The 17,681-nt window shown below is 39.7% G+C and overlaps 1 protein-coding gene across 1 annotated transcript in view; it reads right to left on the bottom strand.

Annotated features, from left to right (window-relative positions):
- The window catches only part of gch2 (GTP cyclohydrolase 2), a 48,275-nt gene that overhangs the window by 18,473 nt on the left and 12,121 nt on the right, over positions 1-17,681 (bottom strand). The window contains exons 2-3 of the mRNA XM_059985326.1: positions 5,868-5,977; positions 4,541-4,596 (exon numbers count right to left, since the gene is read on the bottom strand). Coding sequence (XP_059841309.1) covers positions 4,541-4,596; positions 5,868-5,977 — 166 coding nt within the window. The remainder of the gene's footprint in view (positions 1-4,540; positions 4,597-5,867; positions 5,978-17,681) is intronic.

Below are 17,681 nucleotides of genomic sequence, written 5' to 3' on the forward strand. Positions count from 1 at the left end.
TCATCCTCTTGGTACTAATCAACATGATTGTATCAATACGTTGGGCCTAGGATATGAGAGGCCTGGATGGGTAGATGGTCGGACTGGAAATAGATAGGATGGAAATGTCAAACGTTAGATTGAAATTTAAGTCAGGGGAAAATTCAAAGAATATTTGAGTCAAGTTTCTAAAAGACACAATGGTAGGTTCCTGGAATACAATGCTAGGAAAGTTGTTGAAGTAATTGTGACAGCTGTACTTACGAGGCATCTAAAGGGGCACATGAATGGAGGGATGGAGACCATGTGCAGGCAGATGGGATTAATCAATTGGCATTGTGGTTGGCATAGGTATCACAGGCTGAAGGGCATGTTTCTGTGTTGTACTTATCCATGTTCTATTATAACAACATTAACAGTACAATGTATCAAAAAACATTTTTAAAGGGAGTGATGAGTCCCTGGAATGTGCTGCCCGTGCTGGTGGCAGAGGCAGATGTGTTAGGGGCATTTAAGAGACTCTTTGATAGGCTCATGGATGATAGAACTAAATCAAAGGGAAGCATTGGATTGATGTTAGAGTAGATTTAAAGGTCAGCACCACATCATCGTCTGAAGGGTCTATACTATTGTTCAATGTTCATCAATGACCTAATTAAAGGATTCCATGCAGAGACTTATTTTTGACAATTCATTTATATGCTTCCTTCAAAACGTTGCAAGCCAAAAATCAATTCAAATCATCATGCAGCACTGAGAAACCATATCAGTTTGTCCATCTGAATCTGAGATACACGGGATTCCTGTGCAAATCTAGAATATGTTTCAGGTGAAAATTGGTGGAGTTTACAATTGACTCAAAAGGTGAAAAAGGAAAATTCAAATAGAATTGAATCATATTTTCCTTACATTGAAATATTAAAGAATTATTAATGAGGGAACATTAGTAATTGATTGTGACAATAATTATTTGACACCTTGGCTACATTTAAAATTGCTGCCTAATGATCAGTAAGACTGAATTGCAAGGTTCAGAAGGTCCTGGGCATAACCTGTAGATTTGATAGCATTTAGTTAAATGTTTTTGTGTGAAGAAACAATGAATATCAAATTCAGCTCTCTTCGGGCACAGAGACATTCCAAGTTGGCTTGAGGTTAGCCACTGGCATCTGGCTGTATATATTTGTACAGTAACAATGGTCCAAAAAAATGAGCAAATCATTTATATTCAGGTCACTTCCAAATTTGCCAGATGATTTGCCATCTGCTATCAATTTCACTTGAATAATTAAAAAGAGCAAGCTTTCATATGCTACATAACCTTTTGGATTTGAGTTCTAAATTGCTATGAACTCCCAATGAGAGACAAGAGAGAATATTAGAAAGAAGTGCATCTATCGTCTTTTTATTGAATAGACACTTGCATTCAATTTAGCACTAAATTACCTCATTTTTCTCCTACCTCAGTGTTATTTGCTAATTGATAAGACACCTAGAGGCACTCTCACCATATTTCATTTATTAATCGTTTCAGGTTAACAAGACAACAGGAAATTAAGGTGAAATACAATGAACAGAATTAACTGATACAAGAACACCGAAACACAACTCTTTGTTCATCACTGAAACATGAAAATTTTTATCTAATATGCTAAAGACAAAACATTTGTGATGATCGCTTGTCACCTAAACAGAAAAGATCCAAGCTCCTATAAATGAGGGAATTTGTTGAATGTATACGAGATGGCTTTATAGAGCAGCTTGTGCTTTAGCCTACTCGGGGAAAGGCTGTCTTAGATCGGGTGTTGTGTAACAGCCCAGATCTAATTAGGGAGTATAACGTGAAGGAACCCTTAGGAGGCAGTAATCATAACATGATTAAATTCATACTGCAATTTGAGGGGGAGAAGCATGACTCACATGTGTCAGTATTGCAATGGAGTAAAGGGAATTACAGGGGCATGAGAAGGGAGCTTGCCCATGTGTATTGGAGGAGGATACTGGCGGGGATGACGACAGAGCAGAGGTGGCTGAAGTATCTGGGAATAGTTCAAAGGTGCAGGATAGATATGTCCCACAGAGGAAGAAGTTCTCAAATGGCAGGGGTAGGCAACAGTGGCTGACAAAGGAAGTTAGGGACTGGATAAAAGCCAAGGAAAGGCATATAAGGTAGCAAAAGTGAGTGGGAAGTTGAATAACTGGGAAGATTAAAATCCAAAAAAAGGCAGCCAAATAAAGCTATAAAATGGAAAAAGATTAAATACGAGGGCAGACTAGCCAATAATATCAAACAGCATGCCGAAGGTTTTTTGTTATATAAAGAGTAAATGTGAGGTGAGAGTTGATAATGGACTACTGGGAAAATGATGCTGGTGAGGTAGTGATGGAGGACAAAGAAATATCAGATGAACTTAATAGGTACTTTACAAGACCATAAATATTGGAGTAGAATTAGGCCATTCAGCCCATCAGGCCTGCTCTGCCATTCAATCACAATTGATCCCGCTCAGCCCCATACACCTGCCTTCTCATCATATCCTTTGATGCCCTGATTGATCAAGAAACTATCAACTTTCACCTTACATATATTTATGGACTTGACCTCCACTGCAGTCTGTGGCAGAGCATTCCACAGATTTACTACTCTCTGGCTTAAAAAAAAATAATCATCCTTACCTCTGTGCTAAAGGGTCGGCCCTCAGTTTTGAGGCTGTGCCCTCTAATTCTGGATACCCCCACCATAGGAAACACACTCTCCACATCCATCTTATCTAGTCCTTTCAATTTCCAGTAGTTTCAATGAGATCCCCCCGCATTCTGCTAAATTCCAGTGAGTACAGGCCTGAAGCTGCTAAACGCCGCTCATATGTTAATCCTGTCATTCCCGGAATCATCCTCATGAACCTCCTCCAGACTCTCTCCAATGACAACGCATCTTTTACAAGATATGGGACCCAAAACTGCGGACAATACTCCAAGTGTGGCCTGGCTAGTGTCTTAAAGGCTCAGTATTACGTCCTTGCTTTTATATTCTATTCCCCTTGACATAAATGTCAACATTGCATTTGCCTTCCTTACCACAGATTCAACCTGTAGCTTAACCTTCTGGGAGTCTTGCACAAGGACTCCCACCTCCCTCTGCAGCTCTGATGGTTGAACCTTCTCCCCATTTAGATAATAGTCTCCACTGTTGTTCCTTTTACCAAAATGCATTATCATACATTTCCCAACACTGTATTCCATTTGCCACATTTTTTGCCCTTTCTTTCAATTGGTCCAAGTCCTGCAGTAATCATTTTGCTTCCTCAGCACTACCTACCCCTCCACCTATCTTTGTATCATCCACAAACTTTGCTGCAAAGCCATCAATTCCATTATCTAAGTCGCTGACAAACAATGTGATAAGTAGTGGTCCCAATACTGACCCCTGAAGAATACTACTAGTCACGGGCAGCCAACCAGAAAAGGCCCCTTTTATTCCCACTCAATGTCTCCTGCCTGTCAGCCATTCCACTATCCATGCCAGTATCTTTTCTGTAACGCCATAAAATTTTACCTTAAAAGGACTAGCTAAGGTGGATGTGGAGAGGATGTTTCCTCTGGTGGGGGTATCCAGAACTGGTGGCCACAGCCTCGACATTCAGAACAGTGGCAAGGAGGAATTTTTTGAATGGCCTCTTTCTGCTCCTGTCTTATGGTCTAAACCAAACTACTGTCAGAATTGGTCTGACAGTTGAGGAAGGAGGATGCTGGGGACTAGGCGTGAGCAAAGAGTGGAAGTAGCTGGTCCTCCTAACTTTACCTAATTTCATCTTTTATGTCAGTTAGTTTGCTGCAGAAATGGCAGAGGAAAGTGACTAATTACTTTACTTTGTTCCAACACAATCTTGGTTCAGAGAGTAATTTCTAATCATAAAGGTCGTTTCCATAATCTTACTACTTAATATGTATCACTCTTCCCCATGAGCCAAACCCTGTTTATCCTCATTTAACAAGATTCAGCATTTTTCTAATATTGGTGCAATTCCAGACAATGGAGAACAAAAAAAATTAAACCAGAAAGCCACCTGGCCTTTTACGGATGCTCCACCCTTAGAGATAAAAATGGCAGATTTAAAAAAATTTAGCACCGCTTTCCTTCATTAATCGCTTGTCCTTCAATTTTTTTCTAATATTCAAAAAGCTAACAATTGTTGATGTACCAAATTCATAGCAAATTGGAGCAAATCAAGTAGAAAAAGAAACAGAGCAATAAACTACAGGGTTTGGCAGGTATCACAGAGACTTTAACTGGATTATTAGGTTAATTTTCATCTTTCCATTGCCAGAGGAATCACCTCAATGATATGAGGGCTCAAGTTTCAATCACTATGCATCTGCCTTGTACTGTATTTGTAATTTGGTGTTCTGTTTTAATTAAATAGGATTTATCATAAACATTATTTCAAACCTTCTGTTAAATTTTTCATAATTTTCTTGTGCACAAAGGATAGTTGTGAATAAACTAAGGTAATAAAAAGCTTAAGCTTAATATGAGAAATTTGATTTACAGTTTACCTACCTTGCTAGTTTGCTTAGTCCAACCACCTTTTTATTTGGTAGGTAACCTATGTGTACCTGCAAGTGAGAAATAAATAAGAATAGGAAAAAAGCCTCACATTGCTTTGCCCTCAATTAATTTAAAATGGTATTATATTCTTGCAAGGCTGATAAAAGCTTTTCCATTGGCTAAAAGAGTGATACAAAATGACAAAACTGCAAGAAAAGGCAAAATATTACTGTGACTGGTAATGGGTGAGGAGTTATAAAAGGCAGATATGAATACAGACAATGGCATCAAAGATTACGGGGAGAAGGCCAGAGAGTGGGGCTGAGGAGGAGAAAATGGATCTGCCATGATTGAATGGTGGAACAGACTCGATGGGCCAAATGGCCTAATTCTGCTCCTATGTCTTATGGTCTTATAACACAAGCACATAAAAATGAAAATACTGCTGATGCTCAAACACTAACTAAAATAGATAATTCTGGAAATACTCAGAACAGGAAGGTTATGTAGCAATTGGAAGTGAGGAGCATTCCAATTCAATAATTCATTATACAGCTGGTTAAATAATAGATCTATGGCATGTTATATTTGATTCTTGTTTACATAGAAGTATTTCAGATCACCCACTGTATAGACAATTGTGATGTTGGAGAGAATAAACTTATTCACAAGTTATTGAGGTTTGAAGGCTCAAGGTATTTTTTTCAGGACTGGATTGTTCTTTGGAGACATTTATTAAAATCTGATTTTATTTAAAGTTTTATGCTTCAGAGGTATTTAACCATCAGTTTTCTTTCTTCATATTGTACAGGTATTCAAACAATTTTTGGAGAAGAATATAATTCTACTGAAGAGAAAATATGCACAGAGCTGAAATCTGAATAGGTCTGTTTCGTTTCATCGCCCTACTTTAGGACAGAAGTCTAATCCATGGAATGGTTTCACAGAGGAAAGTTACACAAGGATACATTCTACCCCATAAAGATAGGAAGCCTTTCCATGAATGCTGAAGATTAACAGATTAAAAATTGTCAAAAGTTTGATAAAAGTTAAGGAAGAATTATTTTCATTAGTTGACCAGAAAGTTACCTTACGAATACAAAAATCAATTCAGTAAAATTGGGATATTAAATGAATTCCCTAGCAGAGACAGCAGTGTAAAGAGAATGCATATCAAATATATTAATATATTTATTAATATTTGCAAAAGGTTACAGAATGAAGGAACTGGGAATAATTCCAAAAGCTAATGATGCTCCAAATGCCTTTGCCTTGTGCTCTTAACAGTGTATTGAGGACCATATTAACTGATTGTATATTTTTTAAACTGTATACCAACCTTGCCAAAAAATGGAACTAAATGATGCTCACAAAGTGAAAACATTTCGATATCCTTCACAATAACTACTTCATCGTGGTCCTCATCAAAGACAGCATCATTCAGTATGTCTGAAAAAGATGAGAGAATATGTACTGGAAAGATGTTGAAGCTAAATGATGATAACATTTCTGAAAAAGAACCTTATCCTTTCAGCTACATATTATCATGCTGGTGACATTCTATACTGAATAAGAAAAATTACAAATTCAAACTTAGTTGTAAAACAAACTCCAGGTTTAACCACATCATTGTGAATCTCAATTCATCTTTAGGTTCTTCCTTTTACCAGGGCGGACGGTTGAGGAAGTTTAGTGTGGGCCGCCAAATCCAAAGAACTTTCTACAGGGACACAATTGAGAGCATCCTGACTGGCTGCATCACTACCTGGCATGGGAACTGTACTTCCCTTAATCACAGGACTCTGCAGAGAGTGGTGCGGACAGCCCAGCACATCTGCAGATGTGAACCTCCCATGTTTCAGGCATTTACAAAGACAGGCGTGTAAATAAGACCCAAAGGATCATTGGGACCTGAGTCACCCCAACCACAAACTGTTCCAGCTGCTACCATCCAAATGCCAGGACCAAAGGGCTCTGGGACAGCTTCTTCCACCAGGCCATCAGACTGATGAACTCACGCTGATTTGAGTGTGCTCTATATTACATTGACTGTTCTATTTATTATGAATTACTGTGATTGCACATTGCACATTTAGATGGAGACTTAACGTAATGGTTTTTACTTCTCATGTCTGTGAAAGATGCAAGAAGTCAATTCAATTCAACCAAAGAGCCCTCTGATTCTTCCTCGATTTGACATTTAAGTTGCCTTCATTCAATACCACCACCTTCTTCTGCTGACTAAACATGTTCTCAGATTAAAAATAGAAACTGCAGATGCTGTAAATCTGAAATAAAAATAGGAAAGGGTATAGACACTCAGCAGGCCAGGCACCATCTACAGAAGAAAAGTAAATGTACCTATCAAAGCAATTTTCTGTTTTTAGTTTTTGTCCAAAAAGAGCCATTTTTCCTTTGATTCCTCCAAATTTATATTACTGGCTGTGGTAACGTTTATTGATCTTAGGTATCTGTACAGTCACATCCACATGACAACGACTCTTCCAATGTATCTAATTAAGTCTTCCTTTTCAGCTCAGTCAAAGATCCTTTTCCACTGTAGTACTTGGCCATGTCTATTTCACTTCCTGTAGAACTGCTTACATCCTTTCTCTTCTCAGAACCATCAGGATAGGGTTCACTTTATCTTTGCCTACTTCCAACGGTGAAATATCGAATACCAGAGTCAACACATTTAAGTAAGAGCAGGTAATTTTAAAGGAGACATGAAGATGTAAGTTATATATATTACAGGCACTGAGCGTGGTGGATGCCTGGAATATACTGCCCGGGGTGGATGGTAGAGGCAGATATATTGGGAACTTTTAAGAGACATTTATAGTGAATTGGCATGTAAATATAAGGAAGATAGAAAGATATGGTCATTGTGTAGGCATAAGTGATTAGTTTAGTTGGCCATTTGATTACTAATTTATTTGGTTTGAAGAAATAACAAGGATAGACAAAGGAGAATCGGTTGATATTGTGCACTTGGAGTTTCAGATGGCCTTTGACAAGGTGCTACATGAGGCTGCTTAACAAGCAGGAATCACAGGAAATCTGTATTAAATCCAAAGTAGGAAAAATGCTGACTCAATCAATTAGTTGATCTTCCTTGAGTGGTATTATGGGAAAAATGCTAGCATAGATAAAGCGGTGGCTGATTGGCAGAATGCAAAGAATGGGAATAAAGGGAGCGTTTTCTGGTTGGCTGCCATGACTAGTGGTGTTCCGCAGGGTCTGTGTTAAGACCAATTCTTCCTACATTTTATGTCAATGATTTCGATGATGGAATTGATAGCTTTGTTGAAAAGTTTGCAGACAATATGAAGATAGGTGGAGGAGCAGGTAGTTTTGAGGAAATAGAAAGGCTACAGAAGTACCTAGTGAGATTAAGAGAATGGGCAAAGAAATGGCAGATGGAATACAGCATCAGGAAGTGCATGGTCATGCATTTTGGTAGAAGAAGTGAAAGGATTGATTATTTTCTAAATAAAAAATACTAAAATCTGAGGTGCTTACGGACTTGGAAGTCCTTATGCAGGATTCCCTAAAGTTTAATTTTAAGACCGAGTCTGTGGTTAGGAAAGCAAATGCAAAAATTTCAAGAGGACTAGAATACAAAAGCAAGGATGTAATGTTGAGGTTTTGTAAAGCACTAGAGAGGCCTCACGAAGCACTGTAATCAGATTTGGGCCTCATTTTAAAAAGAATGTGCTGAAACTGGATAGGGTTCAAAGGAGTTTCACGAAAATGATTGCAGGATTGAATGGCTTGTCATATGAAGAATGTTAGATGGCTCTGGGCCTTTATTTACTAGGATTCAAAAGAATGGGGTGACCTCATTGGAACCTATTGAATGGTGAAAGGCCTTGACAGACTGGAGGTTTCCTATGGTGGGAGTGTCTAAGACCAGATGACACAGCTTCAGAATAGAGGGAGTTCTTTTAGAATGGAAGTGAGGAGGAATTTCTTTAGTCAGAAAGTTGTAAATCTGTGGAATTCTTTGCCACAGGCAGCTGTGGAGGCCAAGTCTTTGTGTATATTTAAGGTAGAGTTTCATAGATTCTTGATGGGTCAAAACATAAAGGGATAACAGGGAGATTGAGGCTAAGAGGAAAATTGGATCAGCCGTGATGAAATGGCAGAGCAGACTTGATGAGCCAAATAGCCTTATTTTCCTCCAATAGCTTGTGGTCTTATGATTTGGCACAATGTTGTGGGCTGAAGATCTGGTTCTTTGCAGTCCAAAACAGTGACTTAATTGCAAAGGTTTCAGTTTTGAGAACTCTACAGTGCTGGAGACCGCATTAGGAGTTTGATGATTGCTTTTTTCACCTATTTTATTTGCACCTATTTTCTTTAAAATTTTTGAACCTAATACCAGTCACCTATCACTTTAATCTCTTACCTTCTGCAATCTCAGATTCTACATTCCTCTAATGAACACTCAAGGAAGATCAACTAATTAATTGAGTCAGCACTCTTCCTACTTTTGGATTCAATACAGATTTCAATGTCAGTTTTACCTTTTCTCCAAAAATTTGCTGTAATGATTCTGCTATTTTTTAAGTCATGGTCTTAGATCTGTCTTATTGCCATCTTCATTTGACATGCACCACCAGCTGAATCAATTAATTTCTCACCATTCTTAATGCCTTGTGTTCTTCTTTCCCCTCTCCTTGACTCAAATCTTTATATTGTTAACTATTCCTCATTTTTCACATCTGCTCCCTGACTAGAGTTTTTTTTCCAGTATTTTTTGTTCTTATTACAAATATTAGCTTGCATTAGATACAACGTTTACTAAACATTTCTCAGAACACTTAATAAAAGCTAGTTTCAACGGGTCATTTTCAACTCACGATCAGACCTCATTAAAAACACTTGAGCTAATAAACTCCAAGTACAGGCAGTCCCCGCGTTATGAACGTCCGACTTACGGGCAACTTGTACTTATGAACTGAGGAAGGAGAAGGCTGACTGCCATTTTAAGTCATTGCTGAGTTTTAAATTTTGTATTTGGCTTAAATTGTTTTTAGTAAGATTCACCCTGACCCCCCCCCCCCCCCCCGTTCTAGTAGGCTGGTGGCGCAGTGAGATCAGCGCCACGCTGGAGAACGGATGTTCGCAAGTTCGATCCATTGACAGACTGCTCCCGTGCCGGGTTGTTGTCGATCCAATGACTCCCGTACCATCTGTGTTGGGTTGATTTAGAGCTCGCAACTCAACTGCTTAAAAAAAAAACACAGCCACCTCCAGTTTAAATTCCCACGTGGAATACTGTGGAGGATCAAATACCCAAACCCAGCACAGCCCTCACTTGTCCCATTTGGCCTGTCTCAGTGTGGTGGTCCCTAGGACCCAGCGGACCTCGGGACCCGCCACCCACAGTGTTTCTGTTCTGTTGATGGTGTGCGGTGGTCTTTAAGACCCAGCAGACCTCGGGAGCCGGCGGAGGTTGGGATCTGCTGGCCGCAGTGTTTCTGTTCCATTGACGGGAAGCAATCACGATTGAAAATAAAATGGAAATAATAAAATGTTTGGAATGAGGTGAAACGCCATCAGTCATTGGATAAGCGTTAGGTTACAGTTGGTCAACGAGCGGAACAATTTTAAAGGATAAAGTGAGAATAATGGAGTATTTGAAAGGCTCTGCCCCGATGAAAGCTACAATTATTACTAAGCAACGCAGCGGTTTAATTATTGGAACACATATGTTTCAAGTGTTTTATATGCATAGAAAGGTCAAATATATACTATATACTAAGACAAACGTTTGACTAACTGACACTAAATAATACCGGATGTACTTGTTCTGACATACGTACAAATCCGACTTAAAGATGGACTCAGGAACGGAACTCGGACATAACCCGGGGACTGCCTGTACAGACATTGCACAGTCTTGGCACCAAACCAAACACTCAGATGATAATGAAATATTGTAGTACAAGCCATGAATAAAATAATGATAGTGTATCTATATTTAAACAAAATTACACAACAACCTATTTTGTTGGCATCCTTGAAAATATTGATACTCATTTATATGTTATTATCATGTTAGCAAGCAGACACATAAAACGTTAGTTGAAATTGAACTTCTAGTCTTAATCTTCATTAACAGTTTTGAACAATTTGTTTGCAAAATATTTGATGAGTTCTTATAAATATTTGTACTAGTAATTTCCTGATGCTTGTCGGCAGTTTTGGTAGGGAGCATAACTGGAATAAAATGCTATTAAGATTTCTCGAATAATGTTTAAATGGACCTGGATGAGGATTCTTCTGAAAAATCGCAATGCAGCGTTAAAAGATGGGAAAATGCTGTTCCTGTGTATAGCACCTTTACAGCAAATAGATCATTTTAAAGTTACAATTGTTGCAATGGTGCAATATCCAATTTCAGCACAACAAGATCCCACAAACAGCAATGCGGTAATGATCTAATAATTTGCTTTACACTGAAAATAATTGAGAGATAATTATCAGCTAGGACACTGGCAGTATAAGATAATGCCCCACAACACTCAGCAGGTCAGGCAGCAACTCTGGAAAGAACACAAGATTTAAAGATTCCCATGGGATCTATTATGCACATCTAAGAAAATAAATTGAATTTGTTCATTGTCTCATCCAAAAGGAATAGCATTTCCAAAACTGTGCACCTCTTTGTAAATGCAATGGATATTTTTGTACTGTGGTCTCTGAAGTGGAAATTGAACAGCAGACTTGATCAGAGGGCTCTGAGCTAAAAGCACCACTAACCTAGCTTGTTCTGTACAATTTCTAACAATACAGATGGATTGAAAAACAAGTAAAGAATTTGTACAGGTTAAATAACTTCTCTTTTCAAACTTAGTCTGAAAAGTTAAATCACAGGTGGATTAAAAACTTAATGGTACCAGCAAAAACTACAAGATTATAGATGGTCATCAAAATATTCCGTGTAATATTAACCAAAACTTTGTGGTTGATCTCTCTTTTTTTAAACAAGCTGTCATAGTATCAAAAATACTGTTATAGTATTAAAGCAAAAAAATGTTTGACACTTTTTCCCAGTACGAATGGCAGCTAGATTCCGAGCTCACATTACTTCATATGTACATCTAGTAGCAATAACTGCACATCTGTACCTGCACTGTGAAACACAAACTACCTGCAAGTTACCATCCACTTTGGTCGAATCCTCCAATGGTTCTCAAACTTTTTATGCTCATGGGCCAGTGACTTTCATTTACCTCTGTGACCCCTACCCTCCATAGTCTCTATTAATTGCTAAAGTTTTTCTGGTCAACTTAGTAACTATTCTAATATACAGTCAATATTTACATTTGAACAGGTTTTAGATGTTATTATATGTTAAATATAACGTTACTGGTGTATATGAAAAATAAAATAATTTCAAAGCTCTGATTTGGATGCTTTATTTCCTTCTCAGCATATATGGCTGCAAGTTTTAATTTGAAAGTGTAGTCAAACAAGTCAGACATCTTTTTGTTCTGTGGGGATGGAAACAAACCCAGGGCAAGGCACTCAATAGAAGGCTAATAAATCCCCGGGTCCAGATGGTCTGCATCCGAGGGTTCTAAAAGAGGTGGCTCAGGAAATTGCAGATGCATTGGTAATCATTTTCCAATGTTCCTTAGATTCAGGATCAGTTCCTGAAGATTGGAGAGTGGCTAATGTTGTCCCACTTTTCAAGAAGGGAGGGAAGGAGAAAACGGAGAACTATCGCCCTGTTAGCCTAACGTCAGTCGTGGGGAAGATGCTTGAGTCCATTATTAAGGACGAAATAGTGGCACATCTAGATGGCAGAAATAGGATTAGGCCAAGCCAGCATGGATTTACCAAGGGCAAATCATGCTTGACTAATCTGTTGGAGTTTTTTGAGGGTGTAACAAGGATGTTAGACGAGGGTAAGCCAGTGGATGTTGTGTACCTAGATTTTCAGAAGGCATTCGATAAGGTGCCACATAGGAGATTGGTGAGTAAAATCAGAGCTCATGGCATTGGGGGCAGGGTTTCAACATGGATAGAAAACTGGTTGGCAGATAGAAAGCAAAGGGTAGCAGTGAATGGGTGTTTCTCAGACTGGCTGGAGGTGACTAGTGGGGTACCACAGGGCTCTGTATTAGGACCACAGCTCTTTACGATTTATGTCAACGATTTAGATGAGGGCATTGAAAACTATATCAGCAAGTTTGCTGACGATACTAAACTGGGTGGCAGTGTGACATGCGAAGAGGACGTTAGGAGAATACAGGGAGACTTGGATAGGCTGAGTGAGTGGGCAGATACTTGGCAGATGTCATTCAATGTGAATAAATGTGAAGTTATCCACTTTGGAAGCTGGAACAAGAGGGCAGAGTATTGTCTGAACGGTGTCGAGTTAGGTAAGGGAGAAATGCAAAGAGACCTAGGAGTCCTAGTTCACCAGTCAATGAAGGTGAATGAGCAAGTGCAACAGGCAGTGAAGAGGGCAAATGGAATGTTGGCCTTTGTTACAAGGGGAATTGAATACAAGAGCAAGGATGTGCTTTTGCATTTGTACAGGGCCCTGGTGAGACCACACCTGGAATATTGTGTACAGTTTTGGTCTCAGGTTTAAGGAAGGACATTCTGGCAATTGAGGAAGTGCAGCGTAGATTCACTAGGTTGATTCCTGGGATGGCAGGGCTGTCTTACGCAGAGAGATTGGAGAGATTGGGCTTGTACACGCTGGAATTGAGGAGATTGAGAGGGGATCTGATTGAAACGTTTAAGATAATTAAAGGATTTGATAGGATTGAGGCAGGAAATATGTTCCAGATGTTGGGAGAGTTCAGTACCAGAGGGCATGGATTGAGACTAAGAGGTCAGTTATTTAAAACAGAGTTGAGGAAGAGCTTCTTCTCCCAGAGAGTTGTGGAGGTGTGGAATGCACTGCCTCGGAAGACAGTGGAGGCCAATTCTCTGGATGCTTTCAAGAAGGAGCTGGATAGCTATCTGATGGATAGGGGAATCAAGGGATATGGGGACAAGGCAGGGACTGGGTATTGATAGTGAATGATCAGCCATGATCTCAGAATGGCGGTGCAGACTCGAGGGGCCGAATGGTCTACTTCTGCATCTATTGTCTATAAATATAGAACATAGCACAGTACAGGCCCTTCAGCCCACAATGTTGTGCTGACCCTTAAATCCTGCTTCTCATATATCCCCCCACCTTAAATTCCTCCATATACCTATTGCTAACATTTTCCTTTGCTGCAGTAGCCGTGGTTAATCATATAATTTAAAAAAAATTATATATATATTAAATGAACAAACAATAACAATACAATTGTGTGAGTAGGCTCTATAAAAAAATTAGTAAAATAATTACAATAAATATAATTACAAGTGGAAGTAGTATCAGTATTGGAATAGAGATGAAAAAATAAAATGACATTTAGGCAGTATTTGTTAAAAATACTGAACTTTGAAATTCAAAGTAATTTAAATTCTAGCCAAGTATTTTAAAAAATGCTATTGCATATGCAATTTCTATGTGTCAATAAAAACCTTGTACTCACCAAGAAAACTGAATGAACCTCCTTTCAAAATATGATAAGTATCAGGGATGTAATGGCAGTTGCAGTGGTAGGTGGGGGTGCAGTAGCAGACGTCATTGTTCTTGCCTCTCTGCAGTTTAGCTGTTTGGGGCAGATGACTCTGTTGTAGTAACTGCAGTCGTCATGTCATGTTTATAGGTATTATAACAAGGATGGGTCAATAGAAGACAAATGTAACTAGCTCCTGCTGCGGACTTGCTTATTGGCCTTGCTGCGGACAGCCCCATCCAATTCTCAGTTTGTTCCTGATATTCAAAACAGGTTTGATTAGAGTACTACAATACCGCCATGCGAGGCTTTCCATTTAACATCCCTTCTGAGAAAGGTTTTGATATGGAAAACCTGGCAACCTCTAACAGTCTTTCAGTTGGAAAGAGATGAGGCTGGTTCCTATTAACATGTAATTATCTACAATCACCAGCTGGTAGAACACATTGCAGGGTATCCTGCTGGGTGATGCCTGCCTGCTCACTGTATAATCAGAGACTTGGGGGTGGATGTAGAGAGGGGCTCTCAGGGCTACCCTGCAGGGTGTGAACAGTGATTTGTGTGTGCTCAAGCAGAAGCAGAGATATCAATAGACATGCCACAGCCAAACACATACACACAGAGGCTAAGCTGCTTTAGAAACATAGAAAAACTATAGCATAATACAGGCCTGTCTGCCCACAATGCTGTGCTGAACATTTACCTCCTTTAGAAATTACCTAGAAATCCCATGGTTGATGAATGCCAATGCACCATATGTCTTCTTAACCACAGAGTCAACCTGTGTAGCAGCTTGGAGTGGCCTATGGACTCCGACCCAAGATCTCTCTGAACCTCCACACTGCCAAGAGTCTTACCATTAATACTATATTCTGCCAAGTATTTGACCTACCAAAATGAACCATCTCACACTTATCTGGGTTGAGCTCTATTTGCCAATTCTCAGCCCAGTCTTGCATCCTATCGATGTCTCGCTGTAACCTCTGACAGCCCTCCACACTATCCACAACACCCCCCAACCTTAGTGTCATCAGCAAATTTACTAACCCATCCCTCCACAGATCCCTGAGGCACACCACCAGTCACCGTCCTCCATGCAGAATATGACCCGTCTACAACCACGCTTTGCCTTCTGTGGGCAAGCCATTCTGGATCCACAAAGCAAGGTCCCCTTGGATCCCATGCCTCCTTACTTTCTCAATAAGCCTTGCATGGGGTACTTTAACAAAAGCCTTGTTGAAATCCATATACACTACATCTACTGCTCTACCTGCATCAACATGTTTAGTTAGATCCTCAAAAAATTCAACCAGGCCCATAAGGCATGACCTGTCCTTGACAAAGCCATACTGACTATTCCTAATCATATTATGCCTCTCTAAATGTTCATAAATCCTGCCTCCCAGGATTTTTCCATCAACATACCAACCACTGAAGTAAGACTCACTGATCTATAATTTCCTGGGCTATCTCTACTCCCTTTCTTGAATAAAGGAACAACATCTGCAACCCTCCAATCCCCTGGAACCTCTCCCATCCCCATTGATGATGCAAAGATCATTGCCAGAGGATCAGCAATCTCTTCCCTCACCTCCCACAGTAGGCTGAGTACATCCTGTCCAGTTCCGGAAACTTATCCAACTTGATGCTTTCCAAAAGCTCCAGCACATCCTCTTTCTTAATGTCTATATTTTCAAGCTTTTCAATCCACTGTAAATTATCCCTACAATCACCAAGATCCTTCTCCGTAGTGAATACTGAAGCAAAGTATTCATCAAGGACCTCTGTTATCTCCTCTGGTTCCATACACACTTTTCCACTGTCACACTTGATTGCTCCTATTCTCTCATGTTTTATCCTCTTGTTCTTCACATTCTTGTAGAATGCCTTGGGGTTTTCCTTAATCCTGCTTGCCAAAGCCTTCTCAAAGTCCCTTCGGGCTCTCCTAATTTTATTCTTAAACTCCTTTCTGCCAGCCATATAATCTTCTAGATCTCTATCATTAACTAGTTTTTGAATCTTTCGTAAGCTTTTCTTTTTGACTAGATTTTCAACAGCCTACGTACACCACAGTTCCTGTACCCTACCGTCCTTTCCCTGTCTCATTGGTATGTTCCAGTATCTCCTGAACATTTGCCACATTTCTGCCGTAAATTTCCCTGAAAACATCTGTTCACAATCTATGTTTCCAAGTTCCTGCCTAATAGCTTCAATCTTCCCCTTACTCCAACCAAATGCTTTCCTAACTTGTCTATTCCTATCCCTCTACGATGTTATGGTAAAGGAAATAGAATTGTGATCACTATTTCCAAAATGCTCTCCCACTGAGAGACCTGACACCTGACCAATGCCAGATCAAGTACAGCCTTTCCTCTTGTAAGCATATCTACCTATTGTGAAAGGAAACCTTCCTGAACACACCTAACAAACTCCTACCCATCTAAAACCCTTGCTCTAGAGAGATGACAATCAATATTTGGGAAATTAAAATCTCCCTGTTATTATTACACCTTTCCAGAATCTGTTTCCCTATCTGTTCCTCAAATTCCTTGTTACTATTGGCTGGCCTATTAAGAACACCCAGTAGAGTTATTATCTTCATAATTAGAGTTATCTTTATAAATCAGAGCATTGAGTATAGAAGTTGGGATGTAATGTTAAAATTGTACAAGGCATTGGTGAGGCCAAATTTGGAGTATCGTGTATAGGAAAGGTGTCAACAAATTAGAGAGAGTACAGAGGAGATTTACTAGAATGTCACCTGGGTTTCAGCACCTAAGTTACAGGGAAAGGTTGAACAAGTTAGGTCTTTATTCTTTGGAGCGTAGGAGGTTGAGGGGGGACTTGATAGAGGTATTTAAAATTATGAGGGGGATAGATAGAGTTGACGTGGATAGGCTTTTTCCATTGAGAGTAGGGGAGATGCAAACAAAAGGATGTGAGTTGAATGTTAAGGGTCAAAAGTTTAGGGGTAACACGAGGGGGACTTTCTTTACTCAGAGAGTGGTAGCTATGTAGATCAAGCTCCCAGTAGAAGTCGTAGAGGCAGATTCGGTATTGTCATTTAAAAAAAAATTGGATAGGTAAATGGGCAGGAAAGGAATGGAGGGTTATGGGCTGAATGCAGGTAGGTGGGACTAGGAGAGAGTAAACATTTGGAACGGACTAGAAGGGCCGAGATGGCCTGTCTCTGTGCTCTAATTGTTATATGGTTATTGACCCCTTCCTGTTCCTAACTTCAACCCACAAAGACTCCGTAGACAATCCCTCCATGGCTTCCTCCTTTTCTGCAGCCAAGACACCATCTCTGATCAGCAGTGCCCCGCCCCCACTCCTTTTGCCCCCCTCCCTGTCCTTTCTGAAACATCTAAAGCCTGGCACTCTAAGCAACCATTCCTGCCCCTGAGCCACCCAAGTCTTTGTAATGGCCACAATATCATAGCTCCAAGTACTGATCCATGCTCTAATCTTATCCGCCTCGTTCATGATGCTTCTTGCGTTAAAATAGATACATTTCAAATCATTGGTCTGAGAGTATCCCTTCTCTATCACCTATCTATCTTCCC

This window comes from Hypanus sabinus, chromosome 12 (genome assembly GCF_030144855.1).
Source record: "Hypanus sabinus isolate sHypSab1 chromosome 12, sHypSab1.hap1, whole genome shotgun sequence".
In the NCBI taxonomy this organism is placed as follows: Eukaryota; Metazoa; Chordata; class Chondrichthyes; order Myliobatiformes; family Dasyatidae; genus Hypanus; species Hypanus sabinus.